The sequence below is a fragment of the Kogia breviceps genome, chromosome 10 (genome assembly GCF_026419965.1).
Source record: "Kogia breviceps isolate mKogBre1 chromosome 10, mKogBre1 haplotype 1, whole genome shotgun sequence".
Classification (NCBI taxonomy): Eukaryota; Metazoa; Chordata; class Mammalia; order Artiodactyla; family Physeteridae; genus Kogia; species Kogia breviceps.
Genome location: NC_081319.1, coordinates 73,389,840 through 73,417,020, shown reverse-complemented (window position 1 = coordinate 73,417,020; position 27,181 = coordinate 73,389,840). Strand labels below are relative to the sequence as shown.

At 37.6% G+C, this 27,181-nt stretch overlaps 1 protein-coding gene across 3 annotated transcripts in view; it reads left to right on the top strand.

The window, feature by feature from the left end:
* Positions 1-27,181, top strand: part of KIF6 (kinesin family member 6) — a 400,730-nt gene that overhangs the window by 76,336 nt on the left and 297,213 nt on the right. For all 3 annotated transcript variants that reach the window (XM_067006146.1, XM_067006147.1, XM_067006148.1), the window contains exons 4-5: positions 5,359-5,506; positions 10,099-10,208. In XM_067006146.1, coding sequence (XP_066862247.1) covers positions 5,359-5,506; positions 10,099-10,208 — 258 coding nt within the window. The remainder of the gene's footprint in view (positions 1-5,358; positions 5,507-10,098; positions 10,209-27,181) is intronic.

Sequence of the window (27,181 nt, the reverse complement as noted above, 5' to 3'; positions counted from 1 at the left end):
CAAGAGTGTTCTTATATCAGACAAAGTAGACTTTAAACCAATAAATGTAACAAGAAACAAAGTTAATCATAATGATAAAAGAGTCAATTCACCCCTAGAGGGGTGCGATAGGGAGGGTCAGAGGGAGGGAGATGCAAGAGGGAAGAGATATGGGAACATATGTATATGTATAATTGATTCACTTTGTTGTAAAGCAGAGGCTAACAAACCATTGTAAAGCAATTGTACTCCAATAAAGATGTTTAAAAAATGATGAAATTTTAAGTAACTATCAGAAGAACAATTTATGCAACTTGGAGACTGTCCAAATAAAAACCATATATGATAGTTAATCAATGATGCTGACAGCTGCTTTCCCTAAAGATCCATAAGTGAATATTGGTGAAGGTTATTAAAGTAATTGGATGAGCAACTACTTTAAACATATCTTTATTTTTAAAAAAATTTTTTAATATATTTGTTGGAGTATAGTTGCTTTACAATGGTGTTAGTTTCTGCTTTATAACAAAGTGAATCAGTTAAATGATAGAAAATGGTATTTAAATTTCTCTGGGAAATAGATTCTGAAATAGATAATAGTAAAAAGATTTTAAAATTCTAAACCTATCTATATTTTAAAGTGATTTCATAAGTCAAATTAGTAATAAGGTTTAACTTTAGGAGGAAAAACAAGAAAAGTATACAGAAAATCTCAATATTATGATATATGACATATATATGATGTATATTATGATAAATGAGTACTACTGTCTACCAGATGCAGCTAAAATGAACTAAAATAGTAATAATATATATAAATAAAAGATCTAAAACAGATTTATTCAAAAAGAGTCAATTCATCATGAAGATATAATAATTGTAAATATATATGCATCCAACATCAGAGCACCTAAGCAAATGCTAACAGATCTGAAGGTGTAAGTAGACAATACAATAATAGTAGTGGAATTCAATACCTCTCTCTCAACAATGGATAGATAATCCAGATGGAAGATCAATAAGAAAACATTGAATGTGAACTATACGTTAGACCAAATGGACCTACCAGACCTATACAGAACATTCCTACCAACAGCAGCAGAATGCATTCTTCTCAAGCACACATGGAACATTCTCCATGTGTGATAGATCATATATTAGGTCACCAAAAAACCTTAGAATATCTAAGAACATTAATTATACCAAATATCTTTTCTAGCCACAATGGTATGAAACTAGAAATCAATAACAGGAGGAAAACTGGAAAATTCCCAAATGTGTGGAAATTAAACAACACACTCCTGAATAAACAAAGGGTCAATGACAAAATCAAAAGAGGAATCTAAAAATAGCTTGAAAGAAACACAAATGGAAACACAACACACTAAAACTTATGGGATGCAACAAAAGCAGTTCTAAGAGGGAAGTTTATAATTATAAATGCTTACATTAAGAAAAAGAAAGATTACAAATAACCTAACTTTAAAACTCAAGGAACTAGAAGAAGAAGAACAAACTAAGCCCAAAGTTAGAAGATGGAAAGAAATAGAAATCAGAGCAGGAATGAGCAAAATAGAAACCAGAAATACAATAGAAAAAAATCAATGAAATGAAAAGCTGTGTTTTTAAAAAAAGATAATCAAAATTGACAAACCTTTAGCTAGCCTAAGAGTAAAAGGTAGAATTCTCAAACAAATAAAGTCAGAGATGAAAACAGAGGCATAACAGCTGACATCACAGAAATACAAAGGATCATAAGAGGCTACTGTGAACCTTAATATGCCAACAAATTGAATAACCTAGAAAAACTTTTTTAGAAATATGCAGTGTAGCAAGACAGAATCGTGAAGAAATAGAAACTTTGAACAGACCCATAACAGTAAAGAAATTGAATCAGTAATCAGAAACCTTTCAACAAACAAAATCCTGGGACCAGATGGTTTCACTGGTGAATTCTACCAGATATTTAAAAATTAACACCAATCCTTTTCAAACTCTTCTAAAACAATCAGAGAGGAGGGAACATCCCAAATTAATTTTACAAGGCCAGCATTACACTGATAACAAGCCAGACTAAAGACACTGCAAAAGTATAGACTAATATCCCTGTTGAATATAGATGCAAAACTTCTCAACAGAATACTAGCAAACTGAATTCAACAGCATATTAAAAGGGTCATACACAATGTTCAAATAGGATTATCCCTGGAATGCAAGGATGATTCAACATATGCAAATCAATAAATGTGTTATACCACAGTAATGGAATAGAAGATAAAAATCATTTGATCATCTCAGTAGGTGCAGAAAAAGCATTTGACAAAATTCAACATTCTTTCAAGATAAAAACTCTCAACTAAATTGAGTATAAAAAGAATGTACCTCAACATAATAATGCCATATATAATAAAACCACAGCTAACATCCTACTCAATGGTGAAAGCTTTAAAGCTTTCCCACTAAAATCAGGAATAAGACAAGAGTGCCCACTTTTACCACTTCCATTCAACATATTACTGGAAGTCCAAGCCAGAGCAATTAGGCAAGGAAAAGAAGTAAAAGCCATCCAAATTTAAGAGGAAGAAGTAAAATTGTCTCTGTTTGTAGATGATATGATCTTACATATAGAAAATCCTAAAGAATCCACCAAAAAACTGTTGGAACTAATCAACAAATTCCCTAAAGTTGCAGGATACAAAATGAAAACACAGAGATCAGTTGTGTTTCTATACACTAGCAACAAAATATCTGAAAAAGAAATAAAAAATACAATTTAATTTACAATAACATTGAAACCAAAAAAATACTTAGAAATAAATTTAACCAAGGAGGTGAAAGATCTGTACACTGGAAATTACAAGACATTGAAGAAGAAATTGAAGACACAAATAAGTGGAAAGTTATACCATGTTCATGGATCAGAAGAATTAATATTGTTAAAATCAACATACTATCTAAAGCCATCTATAGATCCAATGCAATCCCTGTTAAAATTTCAATGGCATTTTTCACAAAAATAGAAAAAAAAATCCTAAAATTTGTAAGGAACTACAAAAGAACTTGAGCAGCTGATGCAATCCTGAGAAAGAAGAACAAAGCTAGAGGTGTCATACTACCTGATTTCAAGAGAAGAAAAGGGAACCCTTGTACACTGTCAGTGGAAATGTAAGTTGGTGCAGCCACCATGGAAAACAATATAAAGTTTTCTTAAAAAATTAAAAACAGAACTACCATTTGATTTGGCAGTCCCACTTCTGGGTATACCTTCAGTATCTGTGGGGGATTGATTCCAGGACCCCTTGCATTTACCAAAATCCATGAATACTCAAGTCCCATATTTGGTTCTCGGTATCCTATGGGTTTCAAATCTGTGGATTCAACTAACCCTGGATGGAAATTTCAATACATAGTTGGTTGAATTTGCAGATGTGAAACCCTTGAATACAGAGGGCTGGTTGTATTTATTGAAAAAGAAAATCTATGTCAAAGTGGATCCGCACAGTTCTAACCCAAGTTGTTCAAAGGTCAACTATAGATCCAAATGAAATGCAATCACCATCTCAAAGAGATATCTGCACTTCCAAGGCAATTGCCAAGGCATGGAAAAACTTGGTGCATCTGTGGATGAATGGATAAAGATGTTGTATATGTTCACAATGGAATATTATTCAGCTTTAAAAAAGAAGGAAATCCTGCCTTTTGTGATAACATAGATAGACCTTGAGAGCACTGTGCTAAGTGAAATAAGTCAGAGAAAGACAAATACTATATGTTCTCACTTATATATGGAATCTATAAAAACAAGCTCATAGAAATAGAGAGTACATGGGACTTCCCTGGTGGCACAGTGGTTAGAATCCGCCTGCCAATGCAGGGGACACGGGTTCAATCCCTGGTCTGGGAAGAACCCACATGCTGCAGAGCAACTAAGCCCATGCACCACAACTACTGAGCCCATGCACCACAACTACTGAAGCCTGTGCGCCACAACTACTGAAGCCTGTGCACCACAACTACTGAACCCACACACTGCAACTACTGAAGCCCGCACGCTCTAGGGCCCATGTGCCGCAACTACTGAGCCCACATGCTGCAACTACTGAAGCCTGTGCACCTAGAGCCCATGCTCTGCAACAAGAGAAGCCACTGCAATGAGAAGCCTGTGCACTGCAACGAAGAGTAGCCCCCGCTTGCTACAACTAGAGAAAGCCTGCTCGCAGCAATGAAGACCTAATGCAGCCCAAAATAAATGAAAAAAAATAAATAAATAAATAATTTTTTTAAAAAGAGAAAAATGTAGAGAGTAGAATGGTGGTTACCTGGGACTGTGGAGTAGAGAAAATGGGGAAATGTTGGCCAAAGGGTATAAACTTCCAGTTATAAGATGGTTATAAAGTTATAAGTTATAAAGTTATACAGTTATAAAGTTCTGTAAAGTTCTGGGCATCTAATATACAGCACAGTGACTATAGGTAATGATAGTGTATTATGTATTTACAAGTTGTTGAGAGAGTAAATCTTAAATGTTATCACCACAAAAAAGATAATTATTTGAGGTGATGGATATGTTGATGGATGTGTTAACTAAACTTATTGTGGTAATCATTTCACAATATATACATGTGTCAAATCATCACATTGCACACCTTAATCTTATATATGTTATATGTTAGTTATATCTCAGTAAAGCTGGGAAAAAAGGGACATTAAATTAAAAAGTAAGGAGATTTGTATAGAGTTTGTAATAATATTTCCCTTGGTTCATTAATTGTGACAAATGTACTAGTGTAAGATATTAACAATAGAGGAAACTAGCTGTGGGAACGTGAACTCCCTGTACTATCTTTGCAACTTTTTTGTAAATATAAAAGGGTAGACTATATTTGACCCTTGAACAATGCAGGGGTTGGGGCACCAACCGTCCCCGCAGTTGAAAATCCAAATACAGCTTTACAGCCATCCCCCTATATCCATGGTTTTGCATCTGTGGATTCAACCAACTGAGGATTGTGTAGTACTGTAGTATGTATTTAGTGAAGAAAATCTGCTTATGAGTGGACCCACACAGTTCAAACCCTTGTTGTTCAAGGGTCAGTTGTATTCTAAAATAAAAATTTTATTGAAATAAAGAAAATATTTAAGATGACTGGATCCCATTTGAGTTACAGGTCCTCTCTCAGAAGAAAGGATTGATGTGCTGAGACTCCTAGATAAAAAAATAATTTCCAGCTAGATAGTCACATACATAAATATTTCTATAGATATTTCTATAAATGTCTTTTCAGTCGTGTTGAATCAAGTTGCTCTTAGAATACTAGCCATTTAATACAAATGCAATTAGACATTTTGATATTAAAAGTTTGCTATTTCTTTATGTAGTGTACTGGCAGGTTACAATGGTACCATCTTTGCATATGGACAAACAGGCAGCGGTAAGACATTCACCATCACAGGTGGGGCAGAGCGCTACAGTGACAGAGGCATTATCCCAAGGACACTGTCATACATTTTTGAGCAATTACAAAAGGTATGAAGCTTTAAGTTCATTTTATATTTGATATATTCAGCAGAAATTTACTGTGGGTGGAAAATTTATTGTGACATTTTGTTATATTATACCTAAATTAGGAAATATTGTTTAGTAACTCTGGCATTTACATTTAAGGAAAGTTTGGGATTTTGCTGAAGAGGTGAAAATCCAGAAGGTGCTTCTCATTAAAGGGGATACTGCTTCAGCAAAGGCTCAAAGGGAATCTGTTCTGATACACCCATGGAGGTTAAAACACATTTTACCAACTTTTATATTTGTCATTAAGAAATTGAAGAATATCCTTTTGCCAAAATGGACCTCTGTTTTAGCTACTAAAGCACTGAATAGGATAATGTGGTTGTACTTTTTCACACTTTTAATGGAAGCCCAGAGGAATTTACCACAATAAAAATCCTATTGCAATTAATATTATTATAAAGAGGAGTTTCCTATCTATATTATATGCATCATTTATTGTGTGGTTCCAAATGCCTGTTGCTTTATCAAGATTTAATAGAACTAACAATGTAGGTATCTCTATCCCCATTTTATACTTGGGAAGACTGAGTCTTGGGTTATATTTTTCTCTGCATCCTCATAAGTAGTTGATCTGGAGCTTCCATCCCAGGTCTGTGTGATGCCAAACTCTGTGCTTTTTAACCACTACATACCCTGCCTCTGGGTATCATACTGGCTTTATTTTGCTGGTTGTATTTAAACAAATTCTACGTAATGAGTCATTTAACTTCTCTGGGTTTCAGTTCTGCCCTCTGTGAAAGTAGGGACTAAATTGTACTAGAGGATCTCCAGCGTCCCTACTAGTTCCAGCAATTCTTTGGTTGTAGCAATTCTGTATAACAAATGTCCTAACTAGGTCAGTGTAACAGTCTTTCCAAAATATCTCAACTGTATGCTGCTTGCATTCTGAGTTGCAAAGATGAGAAGTTGCTGAGATCTGCATAATTCTAATTTCCACCCATAAAGTAGCAATTACCCATTAGTTCAGCTCATCACTCACTAGCGCAAACATGCCAGCTCTGCATGCCAGAAAATTTGGAAAAGCAAGGATAGCGTATAGTGTATATGTTGGATCCAAATCCTTTCTTTTCATTTCCTCATTTATTTCTGACATTAGCTGTTCTGTTCTGTTCCCAGATTTCGCCAACTGGGAATATAATTTCTAATAGTTTTTGTTGCCGTGGCCTAGTGTGGGAGTGTGCTGTCTTGGGCAAACCATTGAGGTTGGTGCAGACCAACCTGGTTCTAAGTGCACTACTTACAGGATGTGGCCTTGGGCAGTTCCTTAATGTCTCAGGCTTGTAGAATAGCTGTGAGAGTTGAATATACTGTATTTAAAGATATTGTCCAGTTCCTGGCACATAGGAGATGCTCGAAAAGTGATAGTTATTACTATAGCCATTAATATCCATATATATATGCGTGTGGCCAAATGACTGCTGAACAATTTCAAAGAACCCTTTGAAACTAAGAACAAATGAAGCTAATTCCCCTGATTAAGTTAAACAGAATAAACAAATTCTTACCTAATAGAAAATCTATTTGTCTCTTTTTAAATTTTGTCTATGGTTACCAAAATTCAGTTTTAAAAGTCTAAATATCTCCCAAGTACCTACCATGTGTTGGGTTCATTATTTTATATCTGTTTGTCATTGACATTACTCTAAACCCCATTTCATTCCGAATGATTCTAAATATCTTCTTGGCTTGGAGAGAGCCCATCAGATCAGCTTATAGCCAGGACAACTCCTTGCACATGAACAGATTAACACAATGGGGCACAACACGTTAGTTATAATCCGACTGAGCTATGACGAAACAAGTCAGAGGCAACTTTGAAGTTCTTCATAAAATTTGTCATCATTGTTTAGCTGAAAAACTCAGATGCCCCCCATTGATTGCTTTAGAGGACACATGGTGCTCTCCAGAATCCTTAAAGGAAGCATTTGACTTATGCAACATATTTATTTCAAGATAAACTAAGAACTAGTGCATACTGGATCCTAAAATGCCCATGAGTGTGATAGGAGCACACTTGCAAAGATTTTAAAAGAAGAAAATTGATTCCATTTATTTTAGAAATCACTGCTCATTATTTTTGAGTACTGTGAGGCTCAAACTTGTTTGGGGGCAGGAGAAAAGGCTGTCTGCAGCAAACATGTGTGTTACATTACAGTCTGGCAGTCCTAAGGAGTAAAAGAGGAGTAATAAGGAAAGGTAGCTGCCACATAGCTCAGTGAATTTTAAGTGTGTATTCCAATAAAAGCCCAGAAAATGCAGAAGCCAGAGGAGCCAAAGGCATTATCTCTATCATCTCTGGGCAATGGACTTGCCATTTTCCTGACCTTTTATTATTTCTTCTAGTTTCTGAAAGAAGAGAGTTTCTCCACTGCTGATGAACGTAGAAGTTGGCTATACTTTTTGCCTTTCTTTTCCTTTCCTTTTGTATTCACATACTGAATTCTCTATTTGGAGGCTTTCAGAAATAATAATAAAATAATAACAACAGCAATAATAATAACATCAGCAACAGCAATGATTTATTGGTGCCTATTAGCAGGCCACACATTGTTGGTAGGATTTAACATACAGAACCTTATTCCTCTGTCACAACAGTTCTGCCATATTCTAAAGGTTATTATCCCCAATTTCATGATTAAACAACTGAGGTTAAGGGTGCAGGATCACTCATTTATAAAGGCACATCCAGTCTTCTAACCCAGTTTTGTCTGATGCTAAGATGAACTCATAAACGTATGCTAAAATCTCAAACCATAATCTATGGGATATTTCACATATGTTCAGATAAGTTTTAGAAATACGTTGTTTTAAACAGGATCTCAGGATGTTGCTGAGTGATTCCCCATGGGCTTTAACTTGCTCCGAGAATCTTTCAGAGATGGACAGTATGTATGCTGATCATGGAACACTTTTTTCCACAAGTGTTTTAAGTAATATTTTAGGAAACACTGGATTAGACTAAAGGCCACTCAGAGTCTGTCTAGTATTTGTAGTCTCTGATTCCTGCACTAATTCAAGCTATAATCCCCCCAAATTATGCTGATATGATGCCATTACTAAATGAGGATACTAATATAATTGATAGACCATTTGTCAGCATAAGCAGCCAGAGTCACCCACATCAACAGGCTTTCTGGCATTTGGTTGGGAAAAACTTGGTTAGTAAAGATTCAATCCATGCTGTCACCTTCACAGAACACCAAACATGGAATTTCAGCTGTAGTTTGAGTGTTTTACTACAGTCATGTGCTGGCTGAGAGCTGCCTTAGTTTTTCATGTATTACTGCATTTTTATGAAATGGTAGTATCTTTATTTGGATAGTCTGAGACATTTTAGGACCAGATAATCATATTCGTTTTAATCTGAAGAATGCCGAGGGAGTTGTTATCCAGTTTCTTCACCTTAATGAGTGTGGAAACAGAGGCCTGACTTGGTAGGGGCTCAGAGCTAGTATGATTAGCATTCCAGCTTTGGATTTGCAGGCCACTGTTCTCTCCCCCATCTCTGTGACTTGGTCTTCTCCTTCTTTGAATAACACCTGTCAAATGGATTGTCTTGGATATAGATGAGAATCCTTTCTGTGAATATCCACTCTGACAATCTGCTGACCTTCTTGCCAGAAGACACAAATATATTCTCCTCTTATAAGTAGCAAGACTCTAATATTTGCAGAAATGGAAGCGTTTGTGTTTTGGGGGAAACAAGAAGTGCTATTATTGATATTTGGTATTGAAAAAGTGAGCTTGGAATTTTCTCGAGACCTGAAAAAATTCCCTGTTTTATTCCGTCTCAGAGGGAGAAGGTCCTTTTTGTCTGTCAGCAGAACTGAGAGTAGGACCAGTCACCTTGACTTTTATCCTGATTACATTGATGCCTATATTATTGCATTTCAGCAATGACCCACAGAAAATACCTCTCCCTATCCAACAGTTGAATATCCCTAATTTGCCACTTGGGCAAGGAAAATTAACCCAACAGGTAAGGTATAGGTAGTGAACTGTTAATGTCCACTCTTACTGTTACCTGATTGATCTAAACTATTTATGTTCCCTGGAATTCACTTTCCATATCTATTTATTGTCTGTTATCTATTTGTCAGTGGAAATTTGAATATTAGAAAAGTTAAAAAGGAATTATGATTGAAGATGGTAACTCTTTGGCTACTGAAATTTTTAAACTGAAGTAAGAATTCTGTGTTCTGTTCTTTTTTCTGTCTGGAAAGTAAAAAATGGTGTGTTATACAGTTCTGCAACCAAGTTGGCTCATTTTAAGTGTATATTGACTTTTTATGTATAATGTGGAACTAATAAAAAATAACAGACTGAAGTTGCTTGTAATCATGGGTGTTGGCCATTGGGGGAAAAAAAAAAGCCTCATGCATATGGTAACTGGCAACTTGAAAGTGTCACGAACTGAAAATGTAAACCATCCAAAGTGAGAGAGTGAAGGAGGGAAACTGTGAGGAAACTAGTGATAAATGTGTTCATCTTTCTCTAAGCCGAATCGTGGTTTATAGCCATTTAATAATGTCTTTCTCTTTCCCAATCAGGACAGCAGCAAAATATATACAACGCACATTTCCTATTTGGAAATCTACAATGAATGTGGTTATGATCTATTGGATCCAAGACATGAAGCCTCCAGTTTGGAAGATTTGCCGTGAGTAGCAGAACAACAAAGAATGGGGGGAAATTATTTTCAGATGTTCCCTTCATTTGTTTTCTTTGAAACTTTGTATGTTTCTGGCCTTAATCATAATTAACAAATACTGGATAACAGAATCTTTTTGCAGTATAGTGGATATTTTTTTCAGTTATGACAAATAGACAGTAGTGATGGGACCAAAAACTGCTTGAAATTCATTTCTTGAGACAATCTTTTTTGGAGTCGGTACGAACAAATGCAGTGAATGTTCTCGGAGAGTGGGCGCTGAGAGGATTGATGGGATGTGACAGTACTACTTTGCTCTTGCCACATGAAACCCTTTTACTCCTCTACTTGTGGTCTTTCTCTGAAGAAGTTATTCAAATTAGCAATAAAAGAATCTGAAAGAGAGAAAATAAAACTTTTAAGTTTTCCCCAAATGCTTCTCTGCTGTTATTGACTAACACTGACACGCATTTGGTCAGATTGGCACTGATTGTTTCATAACTGAAATGTAAATAGAGTCTTCAGAGCTTATCTCTTAATGGAATAAGTTACTCTGCAAGTATTTATATAACATTAATCGCTGCTTGTTTGAATATTTGCCTAAATTATACATATATTAATTAGTAACAATTCATATACTTTTGTCCAGACATCTTCAGAATGTTGGTAGAGCCAAGAAAATGCATTGTAATATTTTTCTTATTAAACATTCTAAAGCGGTTTAAAGTATATATTAATCCTCTACCAAAAAGGTCAACAACCATTTGCTTATTTTAATTTGCAAAGGAAACAAGAAGAGATAATAAAGAAAATAGGTTATATAACCTTTATGTACATTCTTCTGTTAATGTTAAGAGTTTTTACATCTCATCTTTTTTTATGCTAACAATATTTACTAGAGGGAGTTAGAAAAGGGGATTATTGTTGGCACTCTTAATATGTGTATAAAAGTTAAGAGAAAGGAAAGATTACTGATTCCATGGAAGAAATTGATTTTAAAGAAGCTATTGGAACTTTACAAAAAGGAAGCACTTTCCTCATAGGAAGGATAGAAACATTAAAGACATAAAGGCCATGTGTTGAGGAGTCATGTGAAGTAAAAGCAGAAAGGCCAACTGAAGCCAGCTTTTGAGGGATTTGAATGATAGGCTTTTGCTGTGAGATTAATCTTTATTCTAATAGGCTTCTTAATTAGTTTTCTAGCCTCCAGTCTAACCTGTATACCTCTAGACTAACTCTTGTTTAAAATAGTTTTTAACAAGTCATATCTACACGGAAGAGCTTGATAGCTTGTTTAATAATAATCCAGAAATGAAGGGCTTGGCTATGATGAACATGGAGGAGAGAGAAATCTGAGAGATATGCAATAAATAAATAGAAAGAAAGATGGGAAGGAAGGAAGGAAGAGATCACGAGAAAGATAGGAAAGGAATAAAAGAAAGACTGAAAGATTATGCCTAGCACCTTGGACTTGATTGGTTTTACAAAGAAGGTGAATCACAGCAAGTTGGTGCTCTAGTCATTTTACTGACTGAGGAGACGAAGCTCAGAGAGGTAGAACTTCCCCTAGGTTTCAAAACTAATCGGTTAATGGTAGAACAAGGATTAAAAACCAGATACTCTCACCCTCATGCCAGAATAGGAAAAAATAGCTTCACATTCTGTCATACAGAGTTAAGTAAGTCAGAAGGAGAAAAACAAATACCGTATGCTAATACATATATATGGAATCCATGAAAAAAACAAATGTCATGAAGAGACTAGGGATAGGATGGGAATAAAACACAGACCTACTAGAGCATGGACTTGAGGATATGGGGAGGGGGAAGGGTAAGCTGTGACAAAGTGAGAGAGTGGCATGGACATATATACACTACCAAACATAGGGTGGATAGCTAGTGGGAAGCAGCAGCATAGCACAGGGAGATCAGCTAGGTGGTTTGTGACCACCTAGAGGGGTGGTATAGGGAGGGTGGGAGGGGGGGAGATGCAAGAGGGAAGAGATATGGGAACATATGTATATGTATAACTGATTCACTTTGTTGTAAAGCAGAAACTAACACACCATTGTAAAGCAATTATACTCCAATAAAGATGTAAAAAAAAAAAAAAAAGAAAGAGATTTTACCACGGGAACTAGAAAATTAAGGAGTCATTGACCTAAAAGGGAGATTTCCATTAGAAAACTTGAGTGGGTGGTGGTGATACGTTTCACATACATAACTTGGGTGTCTGAGAATACTGCACCAGATGTTTATAGTTACATACATTGCTCAGAGGAAAGAAGTATGCCTTAAATGCACTGGTAGTCTCTCTTCCACCTATGCCAAAGTAAGTCCTTAAAATTTTTAGAAATTATCTGTTAAATTGAAACTATGAAGGAGACCTTTTGAAGATGAGACTGTAAAGGGAGAGCAACATGAGCCCTGTGAGTCTGAGTCTAATTGATATAATTAGGTGCAGCCTAACTATGGGAAGAGAAAATTCCTTTGACCTCTAAGAGAGGTAGTGTGATATAGAGAAAAGAGCACTTGATTAGAAGTCAGGAAATTTGGGTTCTAGACCCAAACCTGAAATCTTAGATAATTTTTTTCACTTTTCTGGGTTTCTTTTTGTGTGTAAAATGTGGACATTGAATTATATAATATTTAACAACCATCCAACCTCCAATGTCTAGAGTTCAAAGATTAGTGACCTCATAGGATAGGATTTATTTCGTGGCTGTTCTCCCCTTCAAAAAAGAATAAGAAGTGATCTAGATATTTTCTATTGTCCTGCTAGAAATAGCCTTAAGCTGCATTTTTTTTTTAACATCTTTTTTTTTTTTGCGGTACACGGGCCTCTCACTGTTGTGGCCTTCTCCCATTGTGGAGCACAGGCTCTGGACGCTCAGGCTCAGCGGCCATGGCTCACGGGCCTAGCCGCTCCACGGCATATGGGATCTTCCCGGACCAGGGCATGAACCCGTGTCCCCTACATCGGCAGGCAGATTCTCAACCACTGTGCCACCAGGGAAGCCCTAACATCTTTATTGGAGTAAAATTGCTTTACAATTGTGTGTTAGTTTCTGCTGTATAACAAAGTGAATCAGCTATACATATATCCCCATATATCCTCCCTCTTGCATCTCCCTCCCACCCTCCCTACCCCACCCCTCTAGCTGATCACAAAGCACCAAGCTGATCTCCCTGTGCTATTTGGCTGCTTCCCACTACCTATCTACTTTCCATTTGGTAGTGTGTATAAGTCCATGCCGCTTTCTAACTTCGTCCCAGCTTACACTTCCCCCTCCCCGTTTCCTCAAGTCCATTCTCTACATCTGCATCTTTATTCCTGTCCTGCCCTTAGGTTCATCATAACCTTTTTTTAAAAATTCTATATATATGTTAGCATATGGTATTTGTTTTTCTCTTTCTGACTTACTTCACTCTGTAATGACAGACTCTATGTCCATCCTCACCACTACAAATAACTCAGTTTTGTTTCTTTTTATGACTGAGTAATATTCCATTGTATATATGTACCACATCTTCTTTATCTATTCATCTGTCGATGGACACTTAGGTTGCTTCCATGTCCTGGCTATTGTAAATAGAGCTGCAATGAACATTGTGGTACATGACTCTTTTTAATTATGGTTTTCTCAGGGTGTATGCCCAGTAGTGGGATTGCTGGGTCATATGGTAGTTCTATTTTTAGTTTTTTAAGGAACCTCCATACTGTTCTCCATAGTGGCTGTATCAATTTGCATTCTTACCAACAGTACAAGAGTGTTCCCTTTTCTCCACACCCTCTCCAGCATTTATTGTTTGTAGATTTTTTGATGATGGCCATTCTGACTGATGTGAGGTGATACCTCACTGTAGTTTTGATTTGCATTACTCTAATGATTAGTGATGTTGAGCATCTTTTCATGGGTTTGTTGGCAATCTCTGATATCTTCTTTGGAGAAGTGTCTATTTAGGTCTTCTGCCCATTTTGGGGTTGGGTTGTTGGCTTGTTTGATATTGAACTGCATGAGCTGCTTGTAAATTTTGGAAATTAATCCTTTGTCAGTGGCTTCATTTGCCACTTCATTTTCTCCCATTCTCAGAGCTGTCTTTTCGTCTTGTTTATGGTCCCACTTGTTTATTTTTGTTTTTATTTAAATTTCTCTAGGAGGTGGGTCAAAAAGGATCTTGTTGTGATTTATGTCATAGAGTGTTCTGCCTATGTTTTCCTCTAAGGATTTTATACTGTCTGGCCTTACATTTAGGTCTTTAATTCATTTTGAGTTTATTTTTGTGTATGGTGTTAGGAGGTGTTATAATTTCATTCTTTTACATGTAGCTGTCCAGTTTTCCCAACACTACTTATTGAAGAGGCTCTCTTTTCTCCATTGTATATTCTTGCCTCCTTCATCAAAAATAAGGTGATCATCTGTGCGTGAGTTTATCTCTGGGCTTTCTATCCTGTTCCATTGATCTATATTTCTGTTTTTCTGCCAGTACCCTACTGTACCCAACTGTAGTATTGTCTGAGGTATGGAGCCAGATTCTTCCAGCTACATTTTTCTTTCTCAAGATTGCTTTGGCTATTGGGGGTCTTTTGTGTTCCCATACAAATTGTGAAATTTTTTGTTCTAGTTCTGTAAAAAATGCCATTGGTAGTTTGATAGGGACTGCATTGAATCTGTAGATTGCTTTGGGTAGTATAGTCATTATCACAATGTTGATTCTTCCAATCCAAGAGCATGGTATATCTCTCCATCTGTTTGGATCACCTTTAATTTCTTTCATCAGTGTCTTATAGTTTTCTGCATACAGGTCTTTTCTCTCCTTAAGTAGGTTTATTCCTAGGTATTTTATTCTTTTTGTTGCAGTGGTAAATGGGAGTGTTTCCTTAATTTCTATTTCAGATTTTTCATCATTAGTGTATAGGAGTGCAAGAGATTTCTGTGCATTAATTTTGCATCCTGCTACTTTACCAAATTCATTGATTAGCTCTAGTAGTTTTCTGGTAGCATCTTTAGGATTCTCTATGTAAAGTATCATGTCACGTGCAAACAGTGACAGCTTTACTTCTTCTTTTCCGACTTGGATTCCTTTTATTTCCTTTTCCTCTCTGATTGCTGGGGCTAAAACCTCCAAAATTATGTTGAATAATAGTGGTGAGAGTGGGCACCCTTGTCCTGTTCCTGATCTTAGTGGAAATGGTTTCCCTTTTCACTATAGAGAATGATGTTGACTGTGGGTTTGTCATATATGGTGTTAATTATGTTGAGGTAAGTTCCCTCTATGCCTACTTTCTGCAGGGTTTTTATCATAAATGGGTGTTGAATTTTGTCGAAAGCTTTTTCTTCATCTATTGAGATGATCATATGGTTTTTCTCCTTCAATTTGTTAATATGGTGTATCACTTTGATTTGCGTATATTGAAGAATCCTTACATTCCTGGAATAAACCCCACTTGATCATGGTGTGTGATCCTTTTAATGTGCTGTTGGATTCTCTTTGCTAGTATTTTGCTGAGGATTTTTGCATCTATGTCCATCAGTGATATTGGCATGTAGTCTTTGTGACATCTTTGTCTGGTTTTGGTATAAGGGTGATGGTGGCCTCGTAGAATGAGTTTGGGAGTGTTCCTCCCTCTGCTATATTTTGGAAGAGTTTGAGAAGGCTAGGTGTTAGCTCTTCTTTAAATATTTGATAGAATTCGCCTGTGAAGCCATCTGGTCCTGGGCTTTTGTTTGTTGGAAAATTTTTAATCACACCCTCAATTTCAGTGCTTGTGATTGGTCTGTTTATATTTTCTATTTCTTCCTATTTAGTCTTGTAAGGTTGTACTTTTCTAAGAATTTGTCCGTTTCTTACAGGTTGTCCATTTTATTGGCATATAGTTGCTTGTAGTAATCTCTCAGGATCCTTTGTATTTCTGCCATGTCAGTTGTTACTTCTCCTTTTCATTTTTAATTCTATTGATTTGAGTCTTCTCCCTTTTTTTCTTGATGAGTCTGGTGAACGGTTTATCAATTTTGTTTAAAAGAACCATCTTTTAGTTTTATTGATCTTTGCTGTTGTTCCCTTCATTTCTTTTTCATTTATTTCTGATCTGATATTTATGAATTCTTTCCTTCTGCTAACTTTGGGGATTTTTTTGTTCTTCTTCCTCTAATTACTTTAGGTGTAAGGTTAGGTTGTTTACTTGAGATGTTTCTTGTTTCTTGAGGTAGGATTGTATTGCTATAAACTTCCCTCTTAGAACTGCTTTTGCTGCATCCCATAGGTTTTGGGTCATTGTGTTTTCATTGTCATTTGTTTCTAGGTATTTTTTTATTTCCTCTTTGATCTCTTCAGTGATCTCTTGGTTAATAAGTAGTGTATTGTTTAGCCTCCATGTGTTTGTATTTTTTACAGATTTTTTTTCCTGTAACTGATATCTAGTCTCATAGCATTGTGGTTAGAAAAGATTCTTGATATGATTTCAATTTTCTTAACTTTACCAAGGCTTGATTTGTGACCCAAGATATGATCTATCCTGGAGAATGTTCCATGAGCACTTGAGAAGCAAGTGTATTCTGTTGTTTTTGGATGTTATGTCCTATAAATATCAATTAAGTGCATCTTGTTTAATGTATCATTTAAAGCTTTTGTTTCCTTATTTATTTTCTGTTTGGATGACCTGTCCATTGGTGAAATTAGAGTATTAAAGTCCCCTACTATGATTTTGTTACTGTAGATTTCTCCTTTTATGACTGTTAGCATATGTATTGAGATGCTGTTTGCCTTTTGTATTGAGGTGCTCCTATGTTGGGTGCATAAATATTTACAATTGTTATATCTTCTTCTTGGATTGATCCCTTGATCATTATTTAGTGTCCTTCTTTGTCTCTTGTAATAATCTTTATTTTAAAGTCAATTTTGTCTGATATGAGAATTGCTACTCCAGCTTTCTTTTGATTTCCATTTGCATGGAATATCTTTTTCCATCCCCTCACTTCTAGACTGTATGTGTCCCTAGCTCTGAAGTAGGTCTGTTGTAGACAGCATATATTCAGGTCTTGTTTTTGTATCCATTCAGCCAGTCTATGTCTTTTGGTTGGAGCATTTAATCCATTTACATTTAAGGTAATTATTGATATGTATGTTCCTATTACCATTTTCTTAATTGTTTGGGGTTTGTTATTGTAGTTCTTTTCCTTCTCTTTTCCTTCTCTTGTGTTTCCTGCCTAGAGAAATTCTTTTAACATACCTTGTAAAGCTGGTTTGATGGTGCTGAATTCTCTTAGCTTTTGCTTGTCTGTTTTAATTTCTCTGTCAAAATGAATGAGATCCTTGCTGGGTACAGTAATCTTGGTTGTAGGTTTTTCCCTTTCATCACTTTAAATATGTCCTGCCACTCCCTTCTGGCTTGCAGAGTTTTTGCTGAAAGATCAGCTGTTAACCTTATGGGGATTCCCTTGTATGTTATTTGTTGTTTTTTCCTTGCTGCTTTTAATATGTTTTCTTTGTATTTAATTTTTGATAGTTTGATTAATATGTGTCTTGGCATGATTCTCCTTGGATTCTTCTTGTATGGGACTCTCTGTGCTTCTTGGACTTGATTAACTATTTCCTTTCCTGTATTAGGGAAGTTTTCAACTATAATCTCTTCAAATATTTTCTCAGTCCTTTTCTATTTCTCTTCTTCTTCAGGGACCCCTATAATTTGAATGTTGGTGCGTTTAATGTTTGTCCCAGAGTTCCCTGAGACTGTCGTCAATTCTTTTCATTTTTTTTTGTTTATTCTGCTCTGCAGTAGTTATTTCCTCTATTTTATCTTCCAGGTCACTCATCTGTTCTCGGCCTCAGTTATTTTGCTATTGATGCCTTCTAGAGAATTTTTAATTTCATTTATTGTGTTGTTCATCATTGTTTGTTTGCTCTTTAGTTCTTCTAGGTCCTTGTTAAACATTTCTTGTATTTTCTCCATTCTATTTCCCAGATTTTAGATCATCTTTACTATCATTACTCTGAAATCTTTTTCTGGTAGACTGCCTATTTCCTCTTCATTTGTTTGGTCTTGTGGGTTTTTACCTTGCTCCTTCATCTGCTCTGTGTTTCTCTGTCTTCTCATTTTGCTCAGCTTACTGTGTTTGGGGTCTCCTTTTCACAGACTGCAAGTCCGTAATTCCCATTGTTTTTGGTGTCTGCCCCCAGTGGGTAAGGTTGGTTCAGTGGGTGTGTAGGCTTCCTACACAACCCACTGGGGAGGGGACTAGTTCCTGTGTTCTGGAGGATGAGGCTGCATCTTGTCTTTCTGGTGGGGAGGACCACGTCCAGTGCTGTGTTTCGGGGTGTCTTTGACCTTATTATGATTTTAGGCAGCCTCTATGCAAATGGGTGGGGTTGTGTTCCTGTCTTGCTAGTTGTTTGGCATGGGGTGTCCAGCACTGTAGCTTGCTGGTCATTGAGTGGAGCTGCATCTTAGCGTTGAGATGGAGTTCTCTGGGAGCGCTTTCACTGTTTGATATTACATGGAGCCAGGAGGTTTCTGGTGGACCAATGTCCTGAACTTGGCTCTCCCACCTCAGAGGCACAGGCCTGACATCCGGCTGTAGCACCAAGACCCTGTTAGCCAAATGGCTCAAAAGAAAAGGGAGAAAAAAAGAAAGAAAGTACGTAAAATAACAAAGTTATTAAAATAAAAAGTAATTATTAAAAATTTAAAAAATTAACAAGTAATAAAAAAAGAAAGAAAGAAAGAAGAGAGCAACCAAATCAAAAATCAAATCTACCAATGATAACAAATGCTAAAAGCTATACTAAAAAAAATAAATAAATAAAACGGACAGACAGAACCCTAGGACACATGGTAAAAGCAAAGCTATACAGACAAAAATCACACAAAGAAGCATACACATACACACTCACAAAAAGAGAAAAAGGAAAAAATATATATATATCATTGCTCCCAAAGTCCACCGCCTCAGTGGTGAATAGACAAATACTTGTCTATTCAAGTATTTCACAGATGCAGGGTACATCAAGTTGATTGTGGAGATTTAATCCACTGCTCCTGAGGCTGCTGGGAGAAATTTCCGTTTCTCTTTTTTGTTCACACAGCTCCTGGGGTTCAGCTTTGGATTTGGCTCCACCTCTGTGTGTAGGTTGCCTGAGGGCATCTGTTCTTTTCTCAGATAGGATGGGCTTAAAGGAGCAGCTGATTAGGGGGCTCTGGCTCACTCAGGCCTGGGAGAGGGAGGGGTACGGAATGCGGGGCAAGCCTGTGGCGGCAGAGGCCAGCATGACATTGCACCAGCCTGAGGAGTGCTGTGTGTTCTCCCGGAGAAGTTGTCCCTGGATCATGGGAACCTGGCAGTGGCGGGCTGCACAGGCTCCCGGGAGCGGAGGTGTGGATAGTGACCTGTGCTCGCACACAGGCTTCTTGGTGGCTGCAGCAGCAGCCTTAGCATTTCATGGCCGTCTCTGGGGTCCACGCTGATAGCCACGGCTCGCGCCCATCTCTGGAGCTCGTTTAGGCGGTGCTCTGAATTCCCTCTCCTCGTACATCCTGGAACAATGGTCTGTTGCCTCTTAGGCAGTTCCAGACTTTTTCCCGGACTCCCTCCCGGCTAGCTGTGATACACTAGACCCCTTCAGGCTGTGTTCACGCAGCCAACCACAGTCCTCTCCCTGCGGTCTGACCTCTGGAGCCAGAACCTCAGCTCCCAGCCCGCACCAGCCATGGAGGGTGAGCAGAGAAGCCTCTCAGGCTGGTGAGCACTTGTTGGCACTGATCCTCTGTGCGGAAATCTCTCTGCTTTGCCCTCTGCACCCCTGTTGCTGCAGTCTCCTCCGTGGCTCCAAAGTTTCTCCCCTGCCACCCCCTGTCTCCTCCAGTGAAGGGACTTCCTAGTGTGTGGAAACCTTTCCTCCTTCACAGCTCCCTCCCAGTGGTGCAGGTCCCATCCCTATTCTTTTGTCTCTGTTTTTTCTTTTTTCTTTTGCCCTACCCAGGTACGTGGGGAGTTTCTTGCCTTTTGGGAGGTCTGAGGTCTTCTGCCAGCATTCAGTAGGTGTTCTGTAGGAGTTGTTCCACATGTAGATGTATTTCTGATGTATTTGTGGGGAGGAAGGTGATCTCCACGTCTCACTCCTCCATCATCTTGAGTCGGGCAACTTAAGCCTTTTGAGAGCAAGGACAAAGCCTTAATTCACTCTGTGTCTCTGCATTTCCCAGCGTGCCTGGCATTTAGTAGTGGTTCTCAATGTTGGTCAGATTGTTTCTATAGCTGGTGCCAGCTTTCTGTCTTAAACTACTACTCCTTCTTTAGTAGCTTTGTCCTCTTGTTGGAGAATGAGTTCACTGACTCAAGTCAGAAGTGCCCTCAGTTACAAAACAGATGTTTTCAATGAACTACCACACACACAAACACACGCATACAAAAGTGGTTTGAAAGATTTTCTTATCTTACATTTCAGACTATAATTACATGACAACAAATCTCATTAAAATAAAAATGAGAAGATTCTCATTAAGAAAAAAGATTCCCATATGCCAGGACTATGACCTGTTTACTTCATATATATTCAATAGTATAAAATTCCAAAACAACTCAAGAGCTGCATAGTCTTTTGGTGTGGGGATAATGGGATTTGACTGGTATTGAGTCTGCTAGTTTTCTGGGGATTTTAGAGGATTTGCCTTTCATTAAGGTATAAAGCAATTCTTTATAATGGGGTGTGACTTTTGCTATACCTGGATTGGATTAAGAGTATGCACTGTTAATCTGGTTTCACACACTTTTGAACTGGGACAGGCTCTAACCCTGAAATCCTGTCAGTTAGGTTGACTGGCTTTATTTGTTGTGAGCTGGAATGTCCCAAGCACTCTGAATACCATCCAAAAGCAGTAGGCAAAATGTCTGTTGACCTTGGTTCTCTCCTGCAATCATCTATTTGAGGGACAATGACAATATACACATTTGATTCCTTCCACATTCTTAAACTTGGCTTAACCATGTAAAATGGAATTAAAGGCCATTTTGATATTGTACAATAATAGCCTCAGTAACAGGTTCCTTACCATTGAGCAACACACCTTCCCCCAAAACACATGATGGATGCTCTTGTTTTTCTCACATGTACTCTGCCTTTTCTGTTTCTTCTTTTATATTCTAATGAGTTCTACCTCTCTGCCCTTGCAGAAGCGTATGCCTATTGACTACCTGTAGACTTTGTATACATGCTGTCAGGGCACCAAGCTAAAGTCAGTCACTTTTTGCAATTATTGCTCTAGTCATTTGGCAATGAGTTTTTAGATACAAGACCAAAGCATGATCTGTGAAAGAAAAAAATATGTAAGTTGAATTCATTAAAATTCAAAACACCTGCTCTCTGAAAGACAGTCAATAGAATAAAAAGACAAACCAGAGAATTAGAGAAAATATTTCCAAACACATATCTGATAAAGGACTTGTATCTAAAACATTCAAAGAACTCTTAAAACTCAACAATTAGAAAACAACTCAATTAAGGAATGAGAATAAGATCTGAAGAGACACCTGACTGATGAAGATATATAGATGGTAAATAATTATATGAAAAGATGCTCAACATCTTCTGTCATTAAAGAATTGTAGTTAAAACAGAAGATGCCACTACACACCTTTTAAATGTTTTAAACTGGCAATACCAAATGCTAATAAGAATGCAGAACAACTGGAACTCTCATTCATTGCTAGTGGGAATGCAAAATGGTACAGCCACTTTAGAAGACAGTTTCAAATTTCTTACAAAACTGAGTATAGTCTTACCATATGATCCAGCAGTCATACTCCTAGGTATTTAACTGAGCTGAAAATTTATAACAGCACAAAAACCTACCCACAAATGGACATACCAGCCTTATTCATAATTGCCAAAAAACCAAAAGCAACTAATATATCCCTCAATAGGCAAATAGAAAACCATGGTACATCCATGCAGTGGAATATTATTTGGCAATAAAAAGAAATGAGCTACTAAACCACAGAAAGACATAGAGGAACCTTAAATGCATATTGCTAAGTGCAAAAGCCAGTATGAAAAATCTATACACTATATGATTCCAACTGTATGACATTCTGGAAAAGGCAGAACTATTGATACAGTAAAAGATCAGTGGTTGCCAGTGCTTGAGGAGGGTTGCCAGGGATAGAGGGATGAATAGATGAAGCACAGAGGATTTGGAGGCAGTGAAACTATTATATATGATACTGTAATGGTGGGTACATAACTTCATGCATTTGTCAAAACCCATAGAATTTACAACACAGAGTGAACCCCGATGTAAACTATGGATCTTTAAGTTTAATAAAACAGCAATTACAAAAAGGAATGAACTATTGATACACTTAACAACTTGGATGAATCTCCAGGGAACTATGCTGAGTGAAAAAAGCCAATCCCAAAATGTAATATGCTTTGTGATTTCAATTTTGTAATATTCATTAAATGGCAGAATTAGAGAAGTAGATAACAGATTAGTGGTTGACAGGAGTTAGGGAGGGAAGTAGGAACAGTTATGTGAGTCCAGTGATGGATCCTTGTAGTGAAGGACTCTTCTGTATCTCGACTGTGGCTGTGGATACACACAGCTATCAAAATGCGTAGAACTAAAGCACATACACACACGTGAGTATAAGCAAAACTGGGACATCTGAACTAAATCAGTGGATTGTATCAATGCCAATGTCCTTGTTTTGATATTTTCATATCATTTTACAAGATGTTACCATTGGGAAAAACCGGGTAATGGGTACGTGGGATCTCTCTGCATTATTTCTTACAGCTGCATGTAAATCTACAATTATCACAAAAAATAATTTTAATTTAAAAGAGTAAGTGGCTATATTTTTATTTATAGACATATATATGCATATATACACATGTGTGTTAAAGCTATTCTGCATTTAGTAATTTAAATGAAAATAGAACTTCTACTTTTGAAAGCTCATTATGTCATATACTATAAAGGGAATATAGTTAGAATCTAAGTATGTCTCATGAAGTAAAACAGTATAACTACTAGTCTTAACCATAGGGAAAATAGTCACCTTACTTTAGTATAATTTTAGTATTCCTAAATAGGGATGCATATTCCATTTAAGGTTCCAAAGACAGTCGTGGTTATTGCTGTTAAAAAAAAGTCAGTAAAGTCTAGTGTTCAGTATTGAAATCTTGTCTGTGTTGTGTTTTTTAAATAATTTGTCATCAAAGGAGAAAAAGTTGACAGATGTTAAATTTAATTCACCATATTTCTAATACCTACTGGATATAAAACACGGCTAAGTGCCACAGGAGTTACAGAAGTGTCTGCCTTCCTGGCTTACAGCCTAGTCATGTGGAATCACTCATGTATTTAGCAAACATTTATTGAGGTCCAACTTGGTTCCAGACACTATGCTAGGCATTGAGCTTACTAACATAGTCATTGCCTTCCTGGAACTCATAGCACAGTGTATAAAAATAGTACAAAATAGCATAAAGTGGAATATGAAAATCATAAGAGAGGTGCAAAGAATGACAAGGGCTTAAAAGAGAAAGAAATCACATCAGGTCAAGCAAACAGAAAAGGACTCATAGAGATGACGTGTGAAATAGCCCTTGAGGGAAGGGCTAGGACTTGGAGCAGTGAAGTGTGGCATTCACGTGGAAACAAAGGTAGGGAAGTTGCAAAGCATAGAGCTTCTCCTGTGACAGTTAATAAATCTGTTCAGCAGGAACCCAGTAAGGGAGTAGGTGAGAACATTAAGATTGGAAAGGTATGAAAGCAAGGATTTGGCAGACAAGATCTAGCCCTTGGAGATTTTTATTCCAGGGCACAGCATGACTGGAACTACCTTTCAGGAAGAAAAATCAGTCAGTAGTGTACAGGACGGGAAAGAGATGGATGGAGGTCAGAGTGAGCCCAGAGCATTGTGGGAAGTTATTAGGACCATTCACGTGGCAGTGGGAGTAAGGAGGGGCAAAATTGGAAGATGTTATAATCCGGTGGCTCTAAATTGAACTACGTTTAAGAAGCACCGGGAATGACTGTTAAAAATGCAGATTCCTGGCCTCCACCTCCAGAAGGTTCAATTATGTTTGAATAAGCATCCCAGGTGCTTCTAACGCAGGTGGTCTGCCTTAATCCCTTCACTCATCCACCTGGGGAAAGTTTTTTTTAGAGGTACCAGGGAAAACCTCTCATTTAAGGAAGTGGGTATCATTGTTACAGAGTCTAAGCTCATACTGCTCGCCAATAATTGCGAGACGAGTTATCGATTGGGGCAAGGAATAATGACTTTATTCGGAAAGCCGGCAAACCGAGAAGATAGTGGGCTGATGCCCCAAAGAACCATACTGCCTAAGTTAGAGTTCAGGCTCCTTTTATACTAAGAGGGGAGGGAGTAAAGTCTAACACTTCCTGGTTCCCATCAGCCTCCGGAGGAGATGTGTTAATTTCTTCCTCCCTGCAGTCATTCATGGGTGGGTCTGGGCAGGATGTTTCCTGTGAGCTAAACAAAGGTATTTTAGCATAATGCTCATTACCTGGGAAGCAAGGTTTGCGGAGATGGGCCATTATGTATACTTTAAGCTTATAGGCAACATCCCTTTAGTGATTAACTTGTAGTAGGATACAAAAGCTTCTTCCCTATTGCTTCATAATCCATGTTTTATGGATGACTAAACTAAGGTTCACATAGATTGTGTGATATTTCCCCAAAATTCCGTGTCTGCCAAGAGATAGGATATCAACCTCGGTCAGTCAGACATTAGAGCTGGGGGTGATGGTGCTCTTGCCTGGAAGATCCATTTTTATCCTGGTTTTCCATCTGAGCTCTGAGCCGACTGTGGTTTCTGGGCTTCTTCAGGCCCTGGGGGCCTCTTGTGTGAGCCAAAGCTTTGAGTCCAGTGCAGCTCTGTCTGTTGTGTGTCAGACACTCTGCAAGGCTGAGAGTATCTGTTCCTGACTTCAAAGGGTTCTCATCTAGTAGAACAGACTCATAAACTGATCATTTTCATCTTACATAGTAAGTGACAATATGCCCTGGGTTCTCTGAGGACACTGATTTCAACCTGGGGTTCAGAGAAGACTAGAGGAAAACTCTGCCACATTGCAGTCTCCAACCTCAGGTGGGCCCTCAGCCTGCTAAGCGATATCTTCATGTTCCCAGAACTTTTTCTCTCATGCCTCACAATAACTATGTCAAACGTATGTCTCCGTAGTCGAGAACTACCTGTCCCAGTTCTCTCGGACGCCAATTGTATCCTTACCTCAGAGAATATGGAAGTTGTCAGACATGAATTCCCTCAACTTCCTGCCTTCCTCCCTTTTTCCCTATCACCTATGTTCCTCTCATATCAGGAAACTCTGTCCTTTTGAAAGCCAGTCCTTCCACTTATGCTCTGGACACTCCTTGCATTAGTACCAAATATGTTTTGTTTGGTCTACACATTTTATATTTAAAATTTTTGAAGTTACTGCCTTTAGATGAAACATGCATCCTTCAATTCTTATACCTACCTACTGTATTACACTTTTCATTTGTGTCATTTTTCTGGCCCCAGTTATCATTTGAGATTTCTGGGCCTGTAAGCATAGATCTCAAAGTTAAAACTAACTCCAGCCTTTTCTTCAACTGAGTCAATTACTGACACAGCTGGGAGGCAACCTCTCGAGAAGCTGGGGGTGCTGTCCTGCAGGATTATCTGAACAAGTGACCAGTGATGGTCAGTCATATCCTGTGTGACGAATTGGCCAGGGACTATGTTCCTGGAAAAAAAATGGAACATTGCAAATGACCATGGTAGAGGAAAAGAGAACCTTTCCAGCCTAAATGTGACACACTTCTACCCAAAGCCTGTCCCACTAGAGTAATAACAAGGGGAAAGCTGTTTCCTCTACTCTGAATGACCAATTGAAAAGACATCATTCTCAATATCAGAAATGTCTTAGATAGAAGGTTGTCTTAGTCATTGTGGCTACCATAACAAAATACCATATCCTGAGTGGCTTAAACAGCAGATGCTTATTTACCACAGTTTTGGAGTCTGGGAAGCCCAAGATTAAGGTGCTGGCAGATTTGATTCCTGATGAAAGCTTTCTTCTTAGCTTGCAGGATGGCTACCTTCTCTCTGTATTCTCTCATGGTAGAAAGAGAGAGAGAGAGAGAGAAGGAGAGAGAGAGAGAGAGAGAGAGAGAGAGAGAGAGCGAGAGAGAGAGAACCTTTACTTCTCAAAGGTGCATCTCCGAATACTATGACATTGGAGATTAGGCTTCGACATATGAATTTTCCGCGGGGCGGGTGATGGTGTAGGGGGCACAAACATTCAGTTCATGCAGAGGTGTTAGCTTTCACCATCCATTGCCTAATATGTGATGAGTAAAAGGATGGGAGAAACAGCTGCAGTATTTTCCTTTATATATCTGGAATGTAAAAATATATCTGTGATTTCAGGGGTTTTAGTCACGAGATTAATTAATGACATGAAAAACATTGTCACCTCAGTCTATTCCATTTTCCTCATGCTTTGTATATAAACAACTGCATACAATTTCTTTTCCTGAGATTAAGAGACGAAATGCACTTTTAAAATTATCTATTGATATGGATTGGGGGATTTTTTTAAACTTATTGTCCAGTCCTTGTAATTGCTGTATGAATAGTTTGATTTATACTGATACTACACCATGTTTTCTTGAAATCTGTTCTGAACTTTGAGATCTAAAGTAAAACCATAAGATTACCTAAAAGAGTTTTGCATAACTTAGGCTTGCCTGCTCACTTTATTCTGTCCTTTAGAAGAATACTCAGGGTTTGGAAACACCTGTAACTCTTACAGCTCAAGCAATAGAGAAAAAAAGCATTACAATCTTATGAGAGTGTCAACATCATATGTATGAAGTATTCACTATGCTGTAAGAATTTCGGTGAGCTCTTTGGGGGCATTATAAAGAATTTAAACTGTATTCTTAATTTTACTAACCATTTAGT